This window comes from Asparagus officinalis, chromosome 7 (genome assembly GCF_001876935.1).
Source record: "Asparagus officinalis chromosome 7, Aspof.V1, whole genome shotgun sequence".
In the NCBI taxonomy this organism is placed as follows: domain Eukaryota; kingdom Viridiplantae; phylum Streptophyta; class Magnoliopsida; order Asparagales; family Asparagaceae; genus Asparagus; species Asparagus officinalis.
Genome location: NC_033800.1, coordinates 142,287,329 through 142,314,242, shown reverse-complemented (window position 1 = coordinate 142,314,242; position 26,914 = coordinate 142,287,329). Strand labels below are relative to the sequence as shown.

At 32.9% G+C, this 26,914-nt stretch overlaps 1 protein-coding gene across 1 annotated transcript; it reads left to right on the top strand.

Moving 5' to 3' along the window:
- LOC109849572 (nicotinate-nucleotide pyrophosphorylase [carboxylating], chloroplastic) lies at nucleotides 1,916-26,710 on the top strand. The gene is made up of 10 exons (XM_020419416.1): nucleotides 1,916-2,097; nucleotides 2,196-2,341; nucleotides 2,795-2,928; nucleotides 3,014-3,077; nucleotides 3,165-3,247; nucleotides 17,603-17,686; nucleotides 17,759-17,911; nucleotides 18,830-19,006; nucleotides 19,646-19,713; nucleotides 26,146-26,710. Exons 1-10 carry the CDS (start codon nucleotides 2,021-2,023, stop codon nucleotides 26,240-26,242), a joined length of 1,083 nt encoding a protein of 360 aa, XP_020275005.1. The 5' UTR covers nucleotides 1,916-2,020; the 3' UTR covers nucleotides 26,243-26,710.

Here is a 26,914-nt window from a genome sequence, read left to right as displayed (position 1 = left end):
AAGGTATAAGGAAGAGAGGTTAAGGGCGTGTTTGTTTGAGGGTGTTTTTTTGGAAAACCCGGTTTTTAGAACAAAAAGTAACATTTTTGTGGTTTTAGAAATCCAAAAACTGCGTTTGTTTCATTTTTTTTTTAAGAAATGGTTTCCTAAAACCTTGTCAAATAGTGTTTTTTTTTGAACGGCCAATTCCTGTCTAAAAGCTTGGAAATAGGCTCTTTTTTTGGAAATGAGGGTGCCAACTCAGCTTTTCATGGTGCTTTTCCTCATGATGCTTTTCTCTCATGATGCTTTTCCGATTTTTTTAGGGTGAAACAAACAGCAGTTTTGGATACCATTTCCTAAAACCTTATTTTATCCTTCCATATCAAACAAAAGATTTGGATTCCTTTGATATCCTAAAATTTTTACTAAAACCTTATTTTATCCTTCCATATCAAACAAAAGATTTGGATTCCTTTGATATCCTAAAATTTTTATAGAATTGGTTTCTTATGTGGGAATCCATTTCCATAATTTTTTGGAAATGAACCAAACAGCCCCTAAAAAGAAGGATTAACATAGTTAGCCCATTCGATAATCTGAAGGACTAAACTATTAACCCGTTATAAAAATTTTATTTTAACCCTTATGATCATTTGTAGTGTTTGGGAATAACAATGATTTGGACTATTTTTTTTTTATAATTAGAAGAGTTAACTCTTAATCCTTCTAAATAGGAGTATTAGTAAACCCCTCATTTTGAGGGGTTAACTCATTTTAATCCCTCTAGAAGGGTTAGCTTATCTCTTCTATATTTTTTATGTTTGGTAAATTATGGAAGGTTAACTCACTTTAACCATTGTATAGATTTTTTGTGTTTGACGGGTTAAGAAAGGGTTAAGTCTCCTTAACCCCTCACTTAACCCTTTGCCAAACGGTTTTTTATAGGAAAAATTGTGAACTTGGACGAAGAAGATATATGAAGAAATAAAGGGTCCACACTATATAGCAAGTTATGAAAGTGAGCACATTAGACAAACTTCAATTAGGATATTTCTACCACTTGATGTAATTTAGTCTATTTATATTTTAATTTAGCCCATTCTAAACTAGAGAAAATGGATGCAGGCTTGCATATGAATCTTTAGTGATGTGGTACCAACAAGTGCATGTTGGACCATTTGATTCTATCGTACGGTCCCTATGTTGAGCATCATCTCCATGCTTTGAACTATTTTCAAATGAAAATCTTGTGGTTTACAATTCATTTACTAATTCATCAAATAGTGCAAATTAGTATTAAAAGAAATCATTAATCTCGAATCACCTGTTTTTACATTTCAGAACAGTCTTAAGCATGAAGATTTGGCACGAGATTGTGGATCATGCACTTGTATGGTCTACAATTAGATTTTTTGGGTTGTAAGCAATAAATCTCATCGTTGTAAGAAGGACATAATTAGTATCCTCGTCTCATGGAAGTTTCTCTAATATAAAGTGACCGAGCTGTGTAAAAGAGGAGAGACCCATAACACCTATAAAGTGAGGTAAAATAATATAGGAGAATCTTCTCAAATGATATATGATATACATTAATCTTTCACATATATTTTGCTATGATAAAACTATAGAGAATCATCTTAAATGACATAATGATATACATTAATCTCTTTGTAAAAAATAAATATCAAAGTTCTTTTTTTCACGTAATTTCATAATAACCAAACAAGCATATCTTTATAAAAAAAAAGGAAAGGATATCATTGTATTTTTTTTCTACTTTATTTGGGAAAGTAATCAATAAATAAAAAATTAGTCGTGCCCTACCCACGCGTTCTACTGGGCCGAACTCTTTTCGGACCCGGATACCAGCTCCGACCCATTATCAGGTTCCTATCTCTTCCTCCTCGAAAGACAAAAATTCGTCATCTATAGACAAAAGCAACTACTGGTGGGCCCAGCATCTCAGTGTAATGGTCACTAGTGGGTGCGTCGACAAAATCGAGAAATCTATTTCTCGCTCTCCCAGATCTCGCCGGCGATGTTGGGGATCTCAACCTCGCCGTCGCGCCTCCTAATTCCTCTTCCTCAACCAGCGAATTGGAGAAATTTAACAAGGTTTATCCTCCGTTTCTTATTTTGTTACGAAGCCCTAGAATTTTGCAAATTCGTTTTTTTGACTTTTCTAATTCATTTTGCAAATTAATTTTGTACAGGCGGGGAGTCGTAAAGATGTCGGTGGTGGGGGCCACGAGGCCGATCACGTCGGTGGAATCGATGGTGGTGAAGCCGCCCTCTCACCCGACGTACGATTTGCAGGCTGTCATTGCTTTAGCTCTTGCAGAAGACGCCGGCGATCGAGGTGAAATTTTAATAATTCAGCTTCTTTTTTTTGGCGTAATTTTGGTTTTCTTTTGCTTTAAATTGTTGTGCATGCTGTTGTTTTTAGGCTTATTTGCATTTTAATGCCCCAAAGCTTCAACCTCTTTTAAACTTTGATGATACCCTCAAGTTTTATTCTGAAAAATATGATTCCCCAAAGTGTTTCATTGACACTAATTTAACAATTTCATAACCTAAAGCCTTAACCTTGTTCCTCACGAGCCGCAAACTCGAAAAACTGAAATTTGGTGAGAAAATTTGTTTCTCATCCACCTTTATATGTTGATAGTCTTGAACGAAATTAATGTCAACTTTTTGCACTTTGGGGTATCAAATTGTCAAATGGAACTGTTGAAAGGTGAGTTTTTAGGGAATTGAGAGGAGAAAAATCATTCTGATTGGATTGATGAAATTGTTGTTGTCTTTGGTGAAGGTGATGTGACTTGTTTGGCCACTGTTCCAATTGATATGGAAGTGGAGGCACATTTTATAGCAAAGGAGGATGGGGTCATTGCTGGAATTGCTCTTGCAGAGATGATTTTTAGTGAAGTAGATCCTTCATTGAAGGTTTAGCTCTTATCCAATAATACATTTTCTATTCATTATAGTAATCGCACCATTTTGTTTCTGCAAGTTAACATGATTTTGATAGATTGAGTGGTCAGCAGAGGATGGGAATCATATTCGTAAAGGCACACAATTTGGCAGAGTATATGGTACTTCTTGACTCTTCGGATTTCTTTAAGAGTATGTGCCAAGATGTTAACTCTATATTTACTTTCTGCTGCTTGTGTTTTTTTAAGGATGTGCACATAACATTGTGGTGGCTGAAAGAGTTGTGCTCAATTTTATGCAAAGAATGAGTGGAATAGCAACACTTACCAAGGTGCACTTTCTCTGGATTTCAAGAAAACTTGGTACAAACAATTTTATGTTTGGAAATTAATACTGTTTTACTCTCTGGCTTTTATATTATAGCCTTAATTTTGGTATGATATTGATATGCAAATACTAAGGGTTTGAAAGCTTGCCGAACTACGTTTCTCATGAAGGCTATGACATTTGTACCTTTGATTCATTTCATGGATACTGAGTTAGATTGCTGCTTATAAATGAATAAATTTTCCTTGACATCTCTACATAATTTTCTTACTAACAACAGAAGTACAAGAGGAATCATATATATGACTTAAGAGGTTACAGATTTGTTTGAGACAAATCAAAATTGACAATAATCGAGGATTATATCTTATAAAAATCGCGGTTTTTGACGTACAAATAATAAATTTAGATTTGTACGAAACGGACCAAAACTGATGAAAAGTGTGTTATAGCTAATGAAAATTACGAATTTTGACATTCACATATTAAATTTAGAGTCTTTCGAAACTATACAAAATTGCAAAAAATTATGGGCTATAGTGCATGAAAATCATGAATTTTGAACGTTCCCATAATAAATTTAGATTTGTTCAAAATTAACTGAAATTAACAAAATTCATGAGTTATAGCTTATGAAAATAGTAAATTTTGTTGTGCACATAGTAAATTTACATTCGTTTGAAATGAAAAACGGGCAAAAATGGTGGGTGGCCAATGAAAAACACAATTTTTAGTTTTCCCATAATAAATTTTGATTCTTTAATGAACAAATATTGACAAAAATCATAGGTTATAGCTCATAAAAATCATAAATTTTGGTGTATACATAATAAATTTACGTTCATTGGAAATGAATTAGCAAAAATCGTGGGTTACAACTCATGGAAATTGTAAATTTTAATGTACACAATAAATTTATATTCGTTTAAAACGAACAAAAATTAGCAAAAATCATGAGTTGTGGCCCACAAATTCGCGTTTTTTATGTACACAAGATAAATTTATATTCACTTGTATAGTGCACGTGCTTTGCACGAGAGCATATCTCTTTTGTTTCATGTTTTTCAAATTTTTTTTATTGCTTGCAAAATACTGAAATGACTTGTATAGCTATATAAATTCTGAACAATTACAATTTTTTTACATTAATAATTTGTACGATAAAATTTGTATAAAGAACTGTACAATTAATTATTATAGTTTGGCTAATTATTATAATCTATTCATCATTTAATTATAGTATATTAAATAATGTATTCTCTTTTAAATATAACAATATTATACATATCAAAATTATAATACTATTAGTAACTACATTTAAATTTCTTAATTAGTTTATTACACTATTAGTAAATAATTTACTAAATTGTATTAATTATTAAATTACAACGTAATTCATTAATTTAAAAAATACTATTAAAATTATTATACTATTAATACTATTATAATTAGAATAAAGACAAATTATTTTTCATACTTTTAAAAGGCTAATAAGATGAATGGTAACATGTAGTCCTCCATAAGACGTGAGACCCAAATGCATAAGGCATAAGGCTAATGAATTTTTATTATTTTTATTTTTTCTAGAATTTTAAATATTATGTAAAGATAAATTAGGGATAAATTTCAAATATTCTATTAAATAACATAATTCAATAATAAAATAATAGTGTGACCAAAAGTTTTGAAAAGTGAGGAAATGCATAATTAATAAGAAGTTATATATAATTAGTGAATGATTAATTACAACTAATGACATATTGAGAATTACCAAATTTAAAAGGGCAAAAATGAAAATCAAAAGTTTTGACAAGGCAATCCTTTTTTATATGTAGTATAGATTGAAAATGGACGAAAAATGACAATAATCATAGGTTATTGTGTATGAAAACTGTGAATTTTTACATTCATATACTAAATTTAGAATCATTTGAAACATATTAAAATTGACAATAATTATGGGTTTAGCTCATAAAAATTGCGAATTTAGATTTTACATAATAAATTTAGACTCATTTGAGATTAAGCAAAATTGTAAAGTTTTTATAGTCATTAAAAATTTGCATTTGAACTAAACAAACAAAATTGGACAAAAATTACGTGTTATAGCTCATGAAGGTCGCGAATTTTGACGTACAAACAAATAATTTACGTTCATTTCTATAAGAAAAACTCATGGATTATAGCCCATGAAAGTTGATAAATTTAGAGTCGCTCAAAAATAAAGCAAAGTTGGCAAAAATTATGGGTTAGCTCATGAAAATTATGAATTTTAACGTTCCCATAATAAATTTAAATTTATTTGAAACAAACTAAAATTGACAAAAATCATGGAATCTAACTCATGAAAATTACAAATTGTAATATTCACATAATAAATTTAGATTTGTTAGGAACGATTTATAATCGACAAAAATTATGGACTACAAGCCCATGAAAATTACAAACTTTTATCTATTTATCATAAATTTATATTCGTTTGAAATGAACCGAACTTGACAAAAATTGTTAGTTAAAGTCTTTAAAATTGCAAAGTTTGATATACAAATAAATAATTTACATTCGTTCCAAATAAACAAAAATAATAAAAATTATGGGTTATAGCCCATGAAAATAGTAATTTTTTATTTACATATTATAAATTTAGATTTGTTCGAAACAAACCAAAATTGGCAAATGTTGTGGAATATAGCTCATGAAAATTAAGATTTTTAACGTGCACATAATAAATGTAGGTTTGTTCGTACCAAAATTGAAAAAATTGACAAAAATCAGGGGTATAACATAAATTTTTTGAAGTTTGACGTTCCTATAATAAATTTAGATTCATATCAAATGAACTAAAATTGATAAAAATCATGGGTTATAGCTAATGAAAATAATAAATTTTGATGTATATATAATTTATATTCTTTCGAAATGAAATAAAGGGCAAAATTTGTGGGTTATAGCTTATTAAAATTGCAGTTTTGATGTTTCTATAATAAATTTAGATTCTTTCAAAATGAACTAAAATTTATAAAAATCGTGGATTATAGCTTATTAAAATCACAAATTTTGATGTACACATAATAAATTTACATTCATTCCAAACGAACAAAAGTGAGGAAAAAAATCATGTGTTATAGCACAGAAAATTTGAGATTTTTGATGTACACTAGATCATTTACATTTGTTTGACATGAACCAAAATTGACAAAATTTTAGGTTTTATCGCCAGAAAATCATGTATTTTTACATTTACATAATAAATTTAGAACCGTCCAGAACATTAAAATTGAAAAAAAATCATGGGTCAATTTTGATATTCACATGATAAATTTAGATTCATTCGAAACAATTTAAAATTGACATACATAATAGGTTACATGCTTATAGCTGATGAAAATCGTGAATTTTAACATTCACATATTAAATTTAGAGTCTTTCAAAATGAAGCAGTATTGAAAAAAACCGTGGGTTATATCGCATGAAAATTGTGAATTTTGATATTTTAATAATAAAATTAGATTTGTCTGAAATGAATTATAATTGACAAAAATCATGGGTTATAGCCTATGAAAATTACAATTTTTAATGTACAAATAATAAATTGAGATTCTTTTAAAATGAATAAAAATTGTTAAGAGTCGTGAGTTATATCTCATGAAAATTACAAATTTTAATGTACATGTAATAAATTACATTAATTCAAAGCGAGCAAAAATTGTAGGTCATAGCTCATAAAAATCGTAAACTTTGATGTACACATAATAAATTTACATTCGTTTGAGACGAAAAAAGGGTAAAAATCGTGGGTTATAGCCTACGAAATTCGCGATTTTTGATGTACACGAGATAAATTTACATTAGTTTGACATGAACTAAATTTGGCAAAAATCATAGGTTATGACACATGTACATTGTGAATTTTCATGTTTACATAATAAATTTTGCTTGAAACATGGGTTATATTAGTTCATAAAGTTACAAATTTTTTATCTTTATAGAATAAATTTAAATTCGTTTGAAATGAACCAAAACCGTGGGCTATATTTCCCATTGAAGATGGTAAATTTTTACACAGTAATAAAAAACTTGCATTTGTTTGAAACAAACGTAATTTGATAAAAATTGCATGTTATAGCTCATGAATGTCGCAAATTTTGATGTACAAACAAATAATTTACATTTATTCTAAACGAACAAAAAATAACAAAACTCATTGGTTATTACCCATGGAAATCGTGATTTGTGATGTATACATAATAAATTTAGGGTCGTTATAAATGAAGTAAAATTTACAAAATCCGTGTGTCGCTCATGAATTTTCATGTTTCCATAGTAAATTTAGATTTGTTAGAAAGAAAGTAAAATTGACAAAAATAAAGGGTTATAGCTCATGAAAATTATAAAATTTGATGTTCATATAATTAAATTAGATTTGTTCGAAATGAATAAGAAACAAAAATCGTCGGCTACAGCCCATAATAATTGTAAATTTTATGTATTCATAATCAATTTGTATTCGTTTAAAACGAACGAAAATTAACAAAATTGTAGGTTAAAAAGCTCATGAAAATAGCGAATTTTTTTATCTACAAACAAATTATTTACATTCGTTCCAAATTCCAAAAAGTAACAAAATCATGGGTTATAGTCCATAAAAATTATAATTTTTTATTTACACATAATAAATTTAGATTTATTCGAAACAAACCAAAATTAAAAAAATTATAGATTGTAGCTCATGAAAATCACGATATTTAAGGTAACTATAATAAATTTAGATTCCTTCAAAACAAACAAAAGTTGGTAAAAATCATGGATTATAACTCATAAACATTGCGAATTTTGACATGCACGTTAGATTTAGAGTTTTTCAAAACAATGCAAACTTTGAGAAAAATTGTTAGTTATAGTGCATGAAAATCTTGAATTTTTTGGTTCCCATACTAAACTTAGATTCATTTGAAACGAACTAATATTAACAAAAAAATACGTGTTATAGCTTATGAAAATCATAAATTTTGATGTACACAATAAATTTATAATTTTCGGCATGAAAAAGGGCAAAATTTTTAGGTTATAACTGATACGTGTCACCATGCGAATACCTTTGATTGCGAAATTATCAAATGTGGGTTTGAGAAGAAGACAGCAAAAGCACACAAAACAATTCAATTGACGAAGAAAAATACCTTCTCTAGATTATGAAGAATAGAAGATTATAAAATCTCTCATAATCTCTCTAGAATAAATAACAATCTCTCTATTCTCTCTAAACCCTAATCTCTTGATTAGAATCTCTTCTATTAATCTCATCTGATGTTTAGAAATCCTAAACAATTCTTATTTATATATCTTACGACGTGGATGATAAAATTGTAAATAACCAAGCCCAATGGAACTTGGAATATGCGTCAAAAGGAATTCAGATTCACCCAGGAAACGCGATCTGGTCGACCGCTTTGCTTGGTTCGGTCGACCGGCCAGAGAGTTTTTAACCCTGTAGGCGTATTCGTTTTCGGTCGACCGAAGATGAGCGATCGGTCGACCGATCTGGCCTTCGCAGTCGATGATGTTGGAAGCCCGATTGACCGGCCAGAGTGCTTGTCTGCTTTCTGTTTTCCTTGTCGTTTTCATGACTTTGACCTCTTTCGTCGTCACCAACGGCTCCACCACGCCTCTATTCTTAAGTTATCATGAGAATCGTTTATCCTCAAGCTCCCATGAGGATCCCTAACCTTCCGAAGCAGAGAAGAAGATACGCCCATATCATGGTTCCCCCCTTAGGAACCTGAAGTCCCGTTCAAGTTAGAACTTTAGCTGAGAAAATTCTCAAGCTCCTCCTTTGTTGAACCACCTGGTTTTGTTAAGAACCTGACCTTGATGTCCGATCAAGAAACAACTCCTTAGTCCCGCGTCTCGTCGTAGTCACCTTTCGCTCTAAATTACAATCCTTTTTCGGTGGCTCTTCATAAGACCTAATGAGTAACAAGACAAACTTCTTATTTGCATTCATTATCCTCTTCGCTCGGTTCACCGTCACCAAGGTTGTCTTCTTTGGAAGAGATGCCGAACAAAATATGAACTTATCACCGTTTTTGGTGAATATGTACTTCTGAGCCCGTCTTTCGTAGATTAAGTATCTATCCCATAAATATGGATTGCCCAGTATAACCTTACAAACATCCAATAAACTACGTCACACGTAACCTCGTCAATATACGACTCGTGGAGTGTAAATCTGAAAGTGCATTGATTAACTACACTTAGCCCCGTCTTCTTCTGAATCTATCCCAATGGATAGGGTTTTGGATGCTTGATCGTCTTTAAACCCAGTTTCTGAACCAAAGCCTCGGATATCAAATTCTTCTCGCTGCCTGGATCAACAATGGTATCTACCAAACTGGTCTTCACTTGTAACTTAAGAACAAAGAGTTGCTCTCTGGGGTCTTCGTCCTCCTTCGGGACCTACTTTCCTGCTATAAGGTGGAGACTATTGTTGGGCTCTGTCATCCTTGGGACTTTTTTTATATCTTATGCTATCACGTATGCCTTTTTTTCCTCATTCTTCAACCCCTTTGGTTTCAGATGAGGATACTTCTCCCAATACCGATCAACATGTCATGTTTTCTCGCAATGATTACAAATCAGTCCTATTTTTCTTGGATCACCCTTCTTCTCCTCCTTAGTTTGGGAACCACTAGACTCGCCTCTAGATTGCTTAACATTTCTCTGCGTCTCGTTGCTTTTTTTCTGCTTGCCCTCAATGGCAATAGCGTTTTTACGCTCGTCTCTACAATCGATTCGATCGTGAATAGCTTCATCTCCTTCCGGATGTATTCGTTCAAACCCACCATATACTTCATAAAGACCGAGTACTCCGTCGTAATATTAAGGACCATCGCTTGTTGTTAAAACTCAATCGTGTATTCTTGAACGGTTTGATTGAATCTTTGGCACAAGTCGTACCACTTGTACTAACATTCTTCCATGAATCCCACCGGATAGAACTGTTTTTTTAGTAGCTCATTGAACTTATTCCACGACATTTTTTTTCTCCTGCTTGCAGTAGGATTTTCACCACGTCAATGCATGTCCGGATAGCTTCAATGTCACAAAAAACAATCTTCTCTTTTGATGAATAGCCATAAAGAGTGAAATAGATCTCCATACGCTCGATCTAATCATCAAACCTCTCAACGTCGACACTCCCATCATAAACAAGAATATCTATTCTGAAATCAATCTTCAGATTCTGGTAAGAACCATTACCCCCTTGATGTGGAACAGTCCTGACAGCCTTGACCTCCTCATCGAAATCTGAATTTTCACTCTTCCCACCGGACTCTACAAGTTTCTTCTTGGACTTCGAAAAAGATTCTCCCTTTTTGTTCACTCCGTGGATGAGATCGACGAGTTGTGTGAGAGTCGATTCGATTGTTTCGATCTGTTTCTCTAATGCATCAAGGCTCGCTGAGTTGTCGTTATCCGCCATATTCTTCTTCCTTGATTTCTGGATCTCTTTTAAAGAAATAAGGATCTCGACTAACTTCTTGTATTACGATCGAGTAAGGACCATGCACAGGATATCCCTTCACAGGATCTGAATACGCTCTGATACCAACTTGATATGAGTCGCCGTGCGAGCAACTTTGATCGCGGAATTATCAAAAGTGGGTTTGAGAAGAAGATATCAAAAACACACAAAATAATTCAATTGGCAAAGGAAAATACCTTGTCTAGATTATGAAGAATAAAAGATTACAAAATCTCATAATTTTTCTAGAATAAAGAACAATCTCTCTATTCTTTCTAAACCCTAATCTCTTGATTAGAATCTCTCTTCTATTAATCTCATCTGATGTTTAGAAACCCTAAACAATCCTTATTTATATGTCTAACAATGTGGATGACAAAATCGTAAATAATCAAGCCCAATGGAACTTGAAATACGCGTCAAAAGGAATCCAGATTCACTCAAGAAACGCGATCCGGTTGACCGGCCTGCGTGGTGCGGTCGACCGGCCAGAGAGGGTTTTTAACTCTGTAGGCGTATCCGTTTTCGGTCAATCGACGATGAGCGATCGATCGACTGGTCTGGCCTTCGCGGTCGACCGATGTTGGAAGCCCGGTCGACTGGCCAGAGTGCTTACCTGCTTCCTGTTTTTCTTACCATTTTCCTGACTTTGATCTCTTTCGCCGCCACCAACTTCTCCACCAACGTTTCTATTCTCAAGTTACCATGAGAATTGTCTATCCTCAAACTCTCATGAGGATCGTTAAGCTCCCGAAACAGAGAAGAAGATACACCTGTATCAATAACCCATGAAAATCACATTTTTTTGATGTACACAATAAATTGTGATTCTTTCAAAATGAATAAAAATTGACAAAAACTATGAGTTATAGCTCACGTAATTATCAAATTTCGATATACACAATAAATTTACATTCATTTCAAACGAACAAAATTTTGGCAATAATCATTGGTTATAGCTATGAAGCTTGAAATTTTTGATATACATATAATAAATTTTGATTTGTTAGAAACAATCAAAATTAACAAAAATCGTGGATTATAACTCATGAAAATTGCTATTTTTGAGGTACACATAATAAATTTAGATTTGTTCAAAATGAACAAAAAATTAACGAAAATTCTGGTTTATAGCTCAAGAAAATCGTGAATTTTGACGTTCACATTAAATTTAGAGTTTTTTTTGAAATGAAGCAAAATTGATAAAAAATCGTGGGTTATTACGTATGAAAATCGTGAATTTTGATGTTCGCATAATAAATTTAGAATTGTTGAAATGAACTAAAATTAACAAAAATCAGGGGTTGTAGCTCATAAAATCGCAAATATCAATGTACACATTATAAATTTACATTCGTTCAAAATGAAATGAATTGACAAAAATGGAGGGCTATAGACCATGAAAATCGTGATTTTTGATGTTCCAATAAATTTTAGATTCTTTCGAAATTAACCAAAATTGGCAAAAATCATGGGTTATAGTTCATAAAAATTATAAAATACTATGTACACATAATAAATATACATGCGTTCGAAACAAATAAAAATTGGCAAAAAATGTGGGTTATAGCCCACAAAAATTTTGATTTTTGATGTACACAAGATTAATTTACATTCTTTTGAGATGAACCAAAATTAACAAAATCATGGGATATGTCGTATGAAAACTATAAATTTTTATTTTCACATAATAAATTTGGAATCATTCGAAACATATTAAAATTGATAAAAATCGTGACTTATCACTCATGGAAATCACAAACTTTGATATTCACATAATAAATTTAGATTTGTTCGAAACAAATTAAAATTGAAAAAACAAATCATGGGCTATATTACCCCATGAAAATTATAAAGTTTTATGTAGTCATTAAAAAATTGCATTCATTAGACACAAACCAATGTTGTGACTAAACTTGCGGTTCCATTAAAGCTCCCCAGAGATATTTTGTTTGTGGACTTGACTTGTGTGCCAACCAGCCCCGCGTGACCTTGTTTTCAATTTAACTGCCAACTATAAACAAATAATTTTTAATGAAAAATAAGGGTGCCAACTGTAAACAAATAATTTTTAATGAAAAATAAGGGTCCCGCCCAGCTGCTTCTTCGTTCCCAAGCCATCTTCTAAGTTTCTTCAAATTACTCAAACAATGCTATGATGATTATTTCTCAAGCATATGTTTCCCTCTCGTTCTTTCTTAATTATTCATATTCCTAATTTCTCTCCTATTTAAAATGATGGGAGAGCATTTACTATATGGGATTTACTCTTCCCATCTTTTGTATTACTTTGTGTTGGAGAATTTGACAACCGAGAGGACTGACCTCACCGAACCGAAATAATTTGGTTCAATTCAAGTCTTGGGTCAATTTCGGTTCGGTTTACTTGAAATTCTTGAAATTAATGGAAACCGACTGAACTGATTGTTTGCTCTCCCTTGGTTAAAACCAAAATTTGATGTTTATATAATAGATTAGATTTGTTAATTGACAAATAAATAATTACAAAAATTGTGGGTTATAACCCATAAAAACTGCTATATATGTATATATAAATACATACATATATGTATATATACATACATATATACGTATATATATCTGTATACATAAATATATGTATACACATATATATGTATATGTACCTATATGTACATATGTATATGTATGTATATAAATATACATATGTATATACATCCATATATGTACATATACACGTATACATATACATATATGTATGTACATCCATATACATATACATATCCATATACATATATGTATATACATATACATATCCATATACATATATTTATGTATATACATATGTATATACATCCATATACATACATATATACGTATATATATCTGTATACATAAATATATGTATACATAAATATATGTATATACATATATATGTATATGTACCTATATGTACATATGTATATGTATGTATATAAATATACATACATATGTATATACATCCATATATGTACATATACATGTATACATATACATATATGTACATATACATACATATATATGTATATATACACACACATAAGTGTAAGTAAATGTGTATATGTGTGCGTGTGAATGTGTGTGTGTGTGTGTATATACACGCACACACACACACACACACACATACATACCTATAGGTACATACATATATGTATATGTACATGTATGTATATATGAATATATACATATATACATATGTATATCTATGTATATACATATATGTATGTACTTATATATATATATATATATGAGCAATATGGGTATGCTTGGTACCAAGCACAAAAAGTTGTGCTTGGTAGTGATGTGTCACATCCCCCTCCACTCATTCAAATATGGGACAACATTCACATGGGTATTGAGTGGATGAGGATGTGACACATCACTACCAAGCACAAAATTTGTGCTTGGTACCAAGCATACCCATTTTTCTCTATATATATATACACATATGTGTATGTATACATACACTTACATATATGTATGTGTATATAACTATATATATACATACACATATGTGTATGTATACATACACATACATACATACATTTACATATATGTATGTGTATATACATAAATATATGTACACACACAGATATATATGTGTATGTATACATACACTTACATATATGTATGTGTACACACACACACATAGATTCCTTCGAAATGAACCAAAATTGACAACAATCATAATTAACTCATGGAAATCGTAAATTTCAATTATAGAATAAATTGACATTCATTCTAAACTAATGAAAATGGGCAAAATAGTGGGTTATAGCTTACAAAAATTATGATTTTTAATATATATAAGATAAATTTACATTCATTAAAAGTGAACCAAAATATACGAAAATGGTAGGTTTTCTTGCATGAAAATCGTGAATTTTTACATTCACATAATAAATTTAGAATGATGTGTAACATAAAATTGACAAAACTCATGAGTTTTAGTTTATGAAAATTGCAAACATTGATATTCACATAAAAAATTTAGATTCAATCATATGAATTAAAATTGTCAAAAATTATGGGCTATAGCTCGTAAAAATTGCAAATTGACATTCACATATTATATTCAGGGTTTTTTGAAATAAAGTAAAATTGACAGAAAATCGTGAATTTTGGTAATTCCATATAAATATACATACATTCGAGACAAACTAAGATTGACAAAAATCCTTGGTTATAGCAAAGGAAAAATCAAAAATTTTGATGTACATGTAATAAATTAAATTTCATTCAAAATGAACAAAAACTAACGAAAATCGTAAGTTATAGCTGATAAAAATCACAACTTTTGATGTACAAATTTATATTCATTTGAAATGAACAGAAATTAGCAAAAACCATGGGTTATTAGCTCATGGAAGTCAAAATTTTTTATGTACACAATAAATTTACGTTTATTTTGAAACGAACAAAATTGGCAAAAATCGTGGGTTATAGCCCTCCAAACCAAAAATTACAATTTTTGATGTATAAAAAATGACTTTAGATGTACATTCATTCGAAACGAACCAAAATTGACTAAATTTGTGGGTTAATGCTCACGAAAATCACGAATTTTAATGTACAAACAAATAATTTACATTCATTCCAAATGAATGAGACTAACAAATTTGTCGGTTGTAGCCCATGTAAATCACGATTTTTATATACACATAATAAATTTAGATTTGTTCAAAACAAACTAAAATTGATAAAAACTGTTGATTATAGCTCATTAAAATTGTGATTTTTGACGTGTACATAATCAATTTAAATTTGTTCGAAACGAACCAAAATTGAAAAATCATGGGGTACAGCTCATAAAAATCGCAAATTTTGACATTTACATACTAAATTTAGAGTCTTTCTAAAAAGAAGCGAATTGACAAAAAATGGTAGGTCACAGCACATGCAAATTGTCAATTTTGAATTTTAGTAATAAATTTAGATTTGTTAGGAATGAATTAAAATTGGAAAAAATTATGGGTTTTAACTCATGAAAATCGCAAATTTCGATGTAGTCATAATAAATTTACATTCGTTTTAAATGAATAAAAATTGGCAAAATTTTTGTTTTATAGTCTATGAAAAATATGATTTTTAATTTGCACATAAGAAATTTAGATTCTTTGGAAATAAACCAATATTGATTAAAATCGTGGATTATATCTCATGAATATTACAAATTCCAACCTACACATAATAAATGTACATTCATTCAAAACGAACAAAAATTAGCAATAATTGTTGGCTATAGCTCATGAAAATTGTAAATTTGCAATGTCTACATAATAAATTTACATTCATTCAAAACAAGGTTTTAAATATCGGATATCGGGGAAATATCGGATGGCCAAAATTCATATCGGATTACGGATATCGGAGAAATATCGGGGATATGTGGTAAATATCGGAATGCCATAATGAATGTTAGCATACATAGTATAATGCATTAAAATGTAATCTCGACATATGTAATAAAATTTAAGCATACAAAATATGAATAATATATGTTTAGGATCACTAATCAACTTTCTAAAACAAACAAAAGTGCAAAGCAACGTTGCAACATTCGATCTGTTTTTTAGAGGGCAAAATGTCATTTGATATAATGGGGAAATCTTGATATCTCGCCCAAAAATTCCAAACACGATATATTATTTTGCAACAAGCTATATAAAAAGATATATTGGTCCACATATCGGCTAATATATCGGCCATATCAGGGATTTATCACTCAAAATAGCCAAAAAGCGGTAAAAGATATTTAAAGACCATATCAGTTGCGGCAAGTCCTGTAAAAGGATATATCGGGGGATATATCGGGCCATGTCGGGGATATTTAAAACAATGATTCAAAATAAAGAATAATTGGCATAAATCGTGGATTATAACATTAAAAAATTCCCAAAAATTATGGTTATAGCGCATGAAAATCGCGATTTTTGATGTTCCATAATAAATTTAGATTCTTTTGAAATGAACTAGAATTGAGCAAAATCGTGGGTTATAACTCGTAAAAATCGTAAAGTTTAATTTGCACATAATAAATATACATTCATTCAAAACAGACAAAAATTGGCTAAAATCATGGGTTACATCCCACAAAAATTGCATTTTTTTATGTACACAAGATAAATTTACATTCCTTTGAAATGATTTGATATTGACAAAAATCATATGTTTTACCGCATGAAAATAGTGAATTTTTACGTTCGCATAATAAGTTTAGAATCATTTGAAACATATTAAAATTTAAAAAAATTTGGGTTATAGTGTATGAAAATCGTAAATTCTAATACTCACATAATAAATTTTGATTTGAAATGAACCAAAATTGAAAAAAATCGTGGTCTACATTATCCTATGAAAATTATAAATTTTTATGTAGTCATCAAAAATTTGTATTCATTTCAAACAAATCAAAATTGACAAAAATCATGGGATATAGCTTATATAAATTGTAAAAATTCTAATGTATTCATAATAGATTTACATTTGTTGGAAACTAACCAAAAGCGAAAAAAATTATAGGTCAAAGCTCATGAAAATCGCAAATTTTGATGTATAAACAAATAATTTACATTTGTTCTAAATGAACAAAAAATAACATAAATCATGCGTTATAGCCCATGAAATTTGCAATTTTCAATGTACACATTAAATTTAGATTTGTTCGAGTTAAATCAGAATTGACGAAACTTGTGGGTTATAGCTTATGAAAATCACAAATTTTGTCATTCCCATATTAAATTGAGTCTTTCGACAAGAAGTAAAAATTGACAAAAATCCTGGATTATAGCTAACAGTCTCTCTTTTCTTCTACAGGCTATGGCAGAGGCTGCACATCCTGCATGCATTTTAGAGACGAGAAAGACAGCTCCAGGTCTACGTTTGGTGGACAAGTGGGCGGTATTTATCGTTTCTCATTATTTTGTACTTTCTTTTGTTTCTAGTAGTCACTAGAACTGTCTTCCCTGACAGGTACTAATTGGCGGTGGAAAGAATCATAGGATGGGTTTGTTTGATATGGTCATGATAAAAGACAATCATATCTCAATTGCTGGAGGTGTCACAAATGCTATCAAATCAGTAGACCAATATTTGGAGGAAAAGGGCCTTCATATGGCTGTCGAGGTATAGTCGCCTAATTTAATTAACATGCATATTTTGACCATGGGTTGTAATATTTACCGGTTAATTTTTATTTAGGTCATGAAAAGAGCTCAAGAATTCTTCAATTAGTTGTCAGATTGCTTTAATCTTTTACTACATACAAACTATGATATCAAACCATGATAGGTAATGATTCTAATAAACTCACATTAATTGATCTTAGATTCTACAATTATACTCGAATGCTTACTTTTATAACATCCAAGTTACACCATGAACCTATACCCATACCCGACACGTTAGGGAACCGTTCACCATACTTCTTAGACACTCATTAAATATATGAATACATTTATTCAGACGCGTGTTTAATTATGCAATACATACTTTAATTTAAAACACTCTGTCATACACTTCTTGAACATATATTATGCATTTCACATCCACTTCTGAAGCTTGTCGGACAAGCGTCGGATTTGTTTCAACCCATATTTAATTTAACAACTACTGCTTGTTCTTTGTGTATCTAACTCAGAACTATGATTTCTGCTCGTGTTTCAGCAGTGTCCCATTTCCCTAGCATTTACAAATTCGTTGTGTCCGGTACCCTCACCGGCCCCCGCATCCGCACCCATACCTGTATCCATGCAACTTAGCAAGAAATATGTCTGAAGTAAATATTAAGCACTCAACTTTCTGGTTACTAGTTAAGTATTACCTATTACTCTTCATTACCTTAATTTTCTTTTTTCTTTTTCTTGTTACCACTCAAGTATAATATCCATTGCTTATCTTCTCTGGTTTTCCTTTTTCCCCCTCTTTTCTTTTCTTTTCCCTTTTTTCCCTTCATTGTACTTCTTTTTTTTTTAGTTCGTTTCAGTATGTACCTTTCAGCAATGCTGTTCAATTGCTTATAATTTATTTGATTTCCTTTTACAGGTTGAGACAAGGACGTTAGAAGAAGTGATGGAAGTCTTGCAATACGCTATTCAGAATAACACTTCTTTGACCAGAATAATGTTGGACAATATGGTTGTACCTCTGCCCAATGGGGATGTGGATATTTCCATGCTAAAGGAAGCAGTTGACTTGATAAATGGTAGATTTGAGACTGAGGTATTGGGTTTTTCTTATTTATGTTGCTTTTCTTTTGGAGTTTCATCAGTCAAACATCACACATGGTGCCGTTAAAACTGGTGATTGATACTTTCCTGTTCATATTCATTAACGTCTAATGTTTGTATACACCTTGGCAAGCTGTGCACATTATCTTTTTGAGATCAGAAGTGTTCAAGTTTTTTCCTTTGATATGTTGAAGCAAGAGATGCTTATTTTACCTAAAATTTTCAATTCCAATAAAATTTTTAATCTCTCGAATTCAATATAAGTTAGATATAGCACAGGATTAATTATATACCTTGATATATCATTGTGACATTTTTCAATCAATCACCTGCAAATATGACATATTGTTGACATCGAATACAGAAGAAATGTTAGGAATTCATTCCGATGTTCCTCCTTTTGACTTTTCATCAGTTAAGATCTGGTTGCTTGAAGATGCAGCCAGTGTGAAAATAAGCTTAGATCAAAATTACAAAAAACAGCCAGTAATCTGATATTAGTTTGAAACTTGAATCACATACCAAACAGTTTATTATGTGATAGTAACGACCCTGCCAGTTTTGTTTTCCTTGCTGCGTTTTAAATTCGCTTCCATGTAAAGCAATTTACTAACAAAGTCCATAGTGACAGGCATCTGGAAATGTTACTCTTGAAACAGTGAAAAAGATTGGCAAAGCTGGAGTAACCTACATATCCAGGTAACTGTGAATTTCCTACATATTTCCATTTTTTGTTACAAATTTAAATTCTGAATTGCACATTTTTCTTGTAAATATCTTAGCTGTGAAATATAATCATATTCATATCTTTCCCAAATGAGTAGTAGAAAATGAAAGGTTATAATTTGTTTTCAACATGATATCCTGGATAACTTCATGCATGAAACTAAAGGGATATTGGATGTAAAAAACTTTTCATTTTGATTTTGGGTGGTTACGAAAAAAAGAAACTGACTGGAGGCTTTCACTTGTGATTCACGTATGTATAGGAAAGAAGTCCTATGGCTATGATGAGCCTACACTATTATATACTGTGAAATTTAAGAGATAAAAACCTGAATTCCTCATTCCTCCCTTGAAACAGAATTACAAGGGCTATTTATAAGCTAATACAACTAAACCAACAAAATAGAAAATCCTGATTTCTATCCCATGGAATCAGGAACAGAAAAAAAACAAACTGCTGATTTCCATCCCCTGAAATCAGGAACAGAAAAACAACTGCTAAGAAATCAAATCAGGATCTCTTTTATTCAAAAAACTATCTAAAAAATAGGAAGTTAATTATTCCCTAACTTTGAGCATATTTTCAACACTCCCCCTCAAGATGGGTTGTATATGTTATATAGACCCAACTTGCAACTTAGCTCCTCAAAGTTAGTCCTGGGTAATGCTTTGGTGAGAATATCTGATGTCTGCTGTCGAGTTGGAACGTAGTTCAATTTCACTACTGCATTGGTGATCTTCTCTGATATGAAGTGTCGATCAATTTCGATATGTTTGGTTCGGTCATGATGTACCGGGTTCTTTGCAATACTGATTGTAGCCTGGTTGTCACACATTATCTGAATTGATGAAGTACAACTTACTCTAAGCTCAGCAAGTAACCTTTTTATCCAAATTCCCTCACAGATTCCAAGAGCTAATGCTCTAAACTCTGCCTCAGCACTGCTTCTAGAAACCACTGACTGTTTCTTGCTTCTCCATGTCACTAAGTTCCCCCAAACGTATGAGCAGTACCCTGATGTTGACCTTCTGTCAGTAATATCTCCAGCCCAATCATCATCTGAAAAGACTTCAATGTCTCGATTATCTGATTTCTTGAATAAAAGACCTCTTCCAGGTGTCATTTTTAGAAAAATCAGAATTCTATATACTGCATTCATGTGTTCCTCTGTTGGATTGTGCATGAATTGGCTGACAACACTAACTGAAAAACCAATATCAGGCCGGGTATGAGAGAGATAGATGAGACGTCCCACAAGTCTTTGATATCTCCCCCTATCGACAGGTGCACTGTTTTTCTCTGACCCAATTTTCTTGTAAGGATCCATTGGAGTATCTGCTGGTTTACATCCAAGCATACCAGTTTCCTTCAGCAAATCCAGAGTGTATTTCCTCTGAGACACAATAATCCCTTTCCGAGATCTTGCTACTTCCATTCCAAGGAAGTATCTGAGGTCACCTAGATCCTTGATTTCAAATTCTCTTGCAAGGTGATCCTTCAACTTTTGTAGCTCCTCTTCGTCATCTCCAGTAAGAATGATATCGTCAACATAAACTATCAGGATAGCAGAATTCTTAGCTGGAGATGTTTTTATAAATAGAGTATGATCTGCTTGACATTGAGTGTATCCATATCTCATAACTGACTTTGCAAACCTGTCAAACCAAGCACGAGGAGATTGTTTGAGGCCGTACAAAGATTTTTTAAGTTTGCAGACTTTGTTGTCAGTTAGAGAATTGCCTAGGCCCGGTGGAACTTCCATATATACTTCCTCTTCGAGATCTCCATTTAAGAAGGCATTTTTTATATCCAGTTGATGCAAGGTCCAGTCCTGATTTGCTGCAAGTGATAGTAGAATTCTAATGGAATTGAGCTTTGCAACTGGTGCAAAAGTTTCTTGGTAGTCAATTCCATAGGACTGCGTGAATTCTTTAGCCACCAGTCGAGCTTTCAACCTTTCAACACTTCCATCTGCCTTATACTTGGTAGTGAATATCCATTTGCATCCAACTGGTTTCTTTCCAGGTGGGAGATCTGTCAGAACCCATGTATCGTTCTTTTCAAGTGCATCTATTTCTTCCTTAACAGCCTTTTTCCACCCAGTATGTTTGAGAGCCTCATGAATAGTAGTAGGCACCTGTATACTATCAAGTGAAGAAGCAAACACACGATATGGTGCAGACAATCCTTCATATGAAACATAATTAGCAATTGGATGACTGGTGCAAGTCCTGACACCCTTCCTCAAGGCAATTGGCATATCAGAATTATCAATAGTAGGTTTCACAACTTCACCTGAACCAGGACCTTCCTTTCCAGATTCACCAGAACCAGAACCTTCCTTACCTGCGCTAATTTCAGACGGACTTGGATTCACTTCAGAATGTTGATTTAGTGGATGTGTTTTATGCTCTATCTCTTCTCCAGTTTTCTTCCTTCTAGTATAGACATGAAGGTTCTTAACTGCAAGTTGTGGAAATGTTGATTTTGGTGAAGGTGGAGATTGACTTTCAGTTGAAGGAAGGATGACAATAGGTGACGGATTTTCGAATGGTATGGATTCTTGAAATTGAGGTGAGTGAGTTGGTGGATTAGTAGTTTCCAACAAGTCCCAAAACTGATGTTCACTCAATTTCTCCCCCTGGATATCAGGTTTGGTGTAGTATGGTGTGTTCTCAAAGAATGTTACATCCATGGTGTTATACATCCGTCTTGTCATTGGTGAATAGCATTTATACCCCTTTTGGCTTGGAGAATACCCTAGGAATATACATTTGTGAGACCTTGGGTCTAGTTTGCTGCGGTGTTGGGGGTAAATATGGACAAATGCAGTACACCCAAAGATTTTTGGAGGTAGATTAGAATGAAGGATTTTGGTGTGTGGGAAAGACTGATGAAAGACTTGATAAGGAGATTGGAACTTTAAGACACGCGAAGACATTCTGTTTATTAGGTAAGTGGCGGTTAAGACAGCTTCCCCCCAATATCTTTGGCACATTTGATGAAAACATGAGACACCGAGCAACTTCAAGAAGATGCCTGTTCTTTCGTTCAGCAACTCCATTTTGTTGTGGAGTGTCAACGCAAGAACTGATATGGACAATTCCTTGACTCAAAAAGTAAGTTCCCAAGGTATTTGTAAAGTATTCTTTTGCATTATCAGTTTTGAAGGCTTGGATTTTTTTCTGGAACTGAGTTTGTATCATCATGTGAAAATTTTGGAAAATGTGACCAACTTCTGATTTTTCTTTCATGAGAAAGACCCAAGTAAGACGTGTGTGATCATCAATGAAGGATACAAACCAACGACCACCTGAGATGCTGTTAATTCGAGAGGGACCCCAAACATCACTGTGAATTAATGAGAATGGACTGGATGGTGTATATGTGAGACGAGAATAAATAGTACGAGTGTGTTTAGCAAGTTGGCAGATTTCACAATGTAAGGAACTCATATTTTTATTAATGAATAAATCTGGAAACAACTTTGCAAGGTACATGAAATTGGGATGTCCTAGACGATAGTGTAACAACATAATGTCACTATCCTTATTGACTCTAGATTTTGAAACAGAATTAAACTGACTTGAGAATGGACCCTTGGACTGAACATAACTTGCCCTTGAACCTTGTCTTGTTGAAGGAAGATTGCCTTTGAGAAGATAGAGCCCAGAACACAATTCAGCACTGCCAATCATCTTCCCGGATTCCAAGTCCTGAAATTCACACAGATAAGGAAAAAATTTAGTTACACAATTGAGATCTTGGGTTAATTTACTAATTGACAGTAAATTACAATCCAAATTAGGCACATGGAGAACAGAGGAGAGAAACAATTCATTCGTGAGTTTAATGAAACATGTTCCTGCCACTTTAGAGTGGGACCCATCAGCAATTCGAACCGTGGAGTTATCAGTGCATGGTTTATACTCATCAAACAAAGTGGCATCTCCTGTATCAGCAATTCGAACCGTGGAGTTATCAGTGCATGGTTTATACTCATCAAACAAAGTGGCATCTCCTGTCATGTGGTCCGAAGCTCCTGTATCAACTATCCATGATCTGGATATTCCACTGTTTACAGTAAAGGCCGTAGGAGATTGTTTCTGTGCCACTAAGCATGTACCTGGTGTAGAAGAGTTAATAGTTGCCTGGTTAAATAATCTCTGAAGGAGTTCCATCTGTTCCTTGCTAAATGGACTAGTTTCGGCTGCTGGGCTGTCTTCTGTGGTGGCAGCAACGTGGGCACGACTTTCTTTATCATTAGATCGAAAGGATGGTTTCCAATCAGCTGGCTTTCCATGAAGTTTCCAACACTTTTCTTTGAAATGTCCTGGTCTTCGACAATGTTCACACCATGGTCTCTCCTTTTTTTGTCGATTGTCATAATTTCCTGCTATGTTGGATCCACGGGCTGCAAGAGCTGAAGCTTCCAGGGTTGTTGCAGTGGTGTCAGTTGAACCCATCATCACTTTCTTGCGGCTCTCTTCACGTCTGACTTCAGAGAAGGCTTCCCGAAGGCTAGGTAGAGGTGTTGTGCCCATTACACAACCTCTGACCTCATCTAGGTTTTTATTAAGACCTAGAAGAAATTTGAAAGTTCGTTTTTGTTCTAAAATTTTCCTGTATAAAGCAGCATCCTCAGTACACTTCCAGAGATGAATTTCAAACAAGTCTAGGTGCTGCCAATGACGGATCAAAGTATTAAAATATTGGGTAACTGAAAGTTCTCCTTGGCGAAAGTCATGGAGAATAGCTTCAACTTGAAACAACTCAGAGGTGTTTTCTGAGCTGGAATAGGTTTCCCGAGCAGCATCCCAAATTTCCTTTGCGGTTCCATACAAAAGAAAATTTTCTCCGATCTCATTCATCATAGAATTGATGAGCCATGACATCACCATATGATTTTCGGTCTTCCACTTCCTGAATTTGGGATCTGTTTTATCTGACATCACAGCTTCACCAGTAAGATAATCATCTTTGTCCTTCCCGCATATGAACATCATAACTGATTGCGACCACTGTAGAAAATTGTGGCCATTCAGCCTGTGACTCGTGATCAGGGCAGAAGATGTGTCGAATCCACCGTTATTTAGAACACCAGAATTTCCTTCCATCGGAGAGGTCGCGTCAGACGAAGAGGCGTGAGAGGTCTGAGATGCCATTCCGTACTTGGGCATGATGGACACGACCAGAGATGAAATGAGGAGGATAGAATTTGGTGGAGAGAAGAATTGGCGGCTGTGATAGCTGAGAGAATTAGGGTTCAGGCCTGATGGTGTAGCGGCTGTGATAGCTCTGATACCAAGTGAAATTTAAGAGATAAAAACCTGAATTCCTCATTCCTCCCTTGAAACAGAATTACAAGGGCTATTTATAAGCTATATTAGGAAGAGTGACTGTATGGTTGCATGGATTGAAATGCACGAGGGTTAGAAGGAAACTAATTGCATGTCTCAGTGTCATTATATACCAAAAAAAAGGGTAGCCCAGTACACGAGACTAATTGCATGTCTCAGTGTCATTATATACCATTGTGGGCTCTAGGGAGGGTCAAATGTACACAGCCTTACCCCTACATGCGAAGAGGCTGTTTCTAGGATTTGAACCCATGGCCTCCAGGGCACAAGGAAACAACCTTACCGTTGCGCCAAGGCTCACCCTCAGTGTCATTATATACCAATGACACTTATAAATATAAAAAGAAGCACATGGTTTTTCATCATGTATCTGACATAAACTGGGATTCATCACAACTTTGCTAACAATTAAGAGTATGTGTGTACTCAGCACTACCAAAGTTGTGATGCATATACTAGTTTAACGTACATTTCCAGTGTTATCTGAATACATGTGCTGGTTTTGCATTATAGTCATTATATGAACATGATAATTTCTTTAACAATTTACAAAAAAAATTGGCTTTGTTGACGGTGTATTTAGTAGTTATGTAACATAAAAAGTCAAAACATTTGTCAGTTATTTTCTAATCTCTCTGCTAGAGTTCAGGTCTAATCAACCGCCACAGGTTGCTTTCCCCTTCCTCCTATAAGAACATGGTCTGCGATAACTATATCTAAGATTTCAAATCTCTTATTGAACTGTTATATGTAAAACTAAATCATATTACATATGATTGACTTCAACAATATATTATCCAAGTCACTTATTTTCTCTTACATCTGTTCCTTTTCTGAATCGTTGAGGTAAACATTTTAGCTTCATAGACTAGTGTCAAGCCAGGTTGAGCCTCCTTGCTGATATTCTTTATAACTACCCAATCGACCCAACAAAAAAGGATTTGACCTGTTCTTATATAACTGCTCATTACTAAATTCAAGACTGCTTTGGTTGAAAGGATTCTGACTATTTTATCATCTTGGTTGGTATTTATTTTTGTGCAGTGGGGCATTGACACATTCTGTGAAAGCGCTTGATATCTCCCTGAAGATTGATACTGAACTGGCCCTTCAAGTTGGCAAGCGTACGAATCGAGCATAATAGTGAGCAGCATCCATGATGCAGCTCAATTTTCAGATTTTACTGGCCATCAGAATCTTATTAAAAGAGAAACTCATAGTTACATACTTTTACATTATTAGAGTATCAAGTATAGTTTAATTTAATTTACTTTATTTCCCCCCATATGTTGTAATCTATAAGGTGTCTGCGAGAAAAATGAATATAAGCCCTTTCAGGAATTTATAAATAATTATTACATATGTATTATTAATGCCACAGGCGCGGATGAATGGATGCCTAAGGGTACTCATCTGAAAATAATTTACAGGAAATTGGAAAAATTGAAAGCCGAGATATCTGCATAAGATAATCTCTCTTATTTCTTGCATGTCAAAATTCTCTCTTGCAACAGATATTCTAATTAGTCTTGAAACTGTAACTGATTTTAGTTTTTGACTTCTTTTGTAAAGTATCGCATATTCACAGGTGCAAAATGATAATTATCTATGATGTGACTATGTACTGAAAGCTTCATCATTTACCTCTTCCTGTATTACTCCCGAGTGATTAGAAGGGAATGGAATTTTTGGTAGCTCAGTAGGCATCCGATCTTTTATTTTGGGGCCTGTTGGCTTATAAAAAAGTGTGACCATAACTGACAATTTTAACTTGCAAAATTAGTTGCAGATATAGTTCAATCCATTTGTTTTC

What these genes read in the sequence shown, in the direction of transcription:
- LOC109849572 (XM_020419416.1), top strand. Translation starts at nt 2,021, where the DNA reads ATGTTGGGGATCTCAACCTCGCCGTCGCGCCTCCTAATTCCTCTTCCT. An exon ending in GAATAGCAACACTTACCAAG is followed by an intron (nt 3,248 to 17,602) that starts GTGCACTTTCTC and finishes TTTCTTCTACAG; the next exon opens with GCTATGGCAGAGGCTGCACA. An exon ending in ATGGTAGATTTGAGACTGAG is followed by an intron (nt 19,007 to 19,645) that starts GTATTGGGTTTT and finishes CCATAGTGACAG; the next exon opens with GCATCTGGAAATGTTACTCT.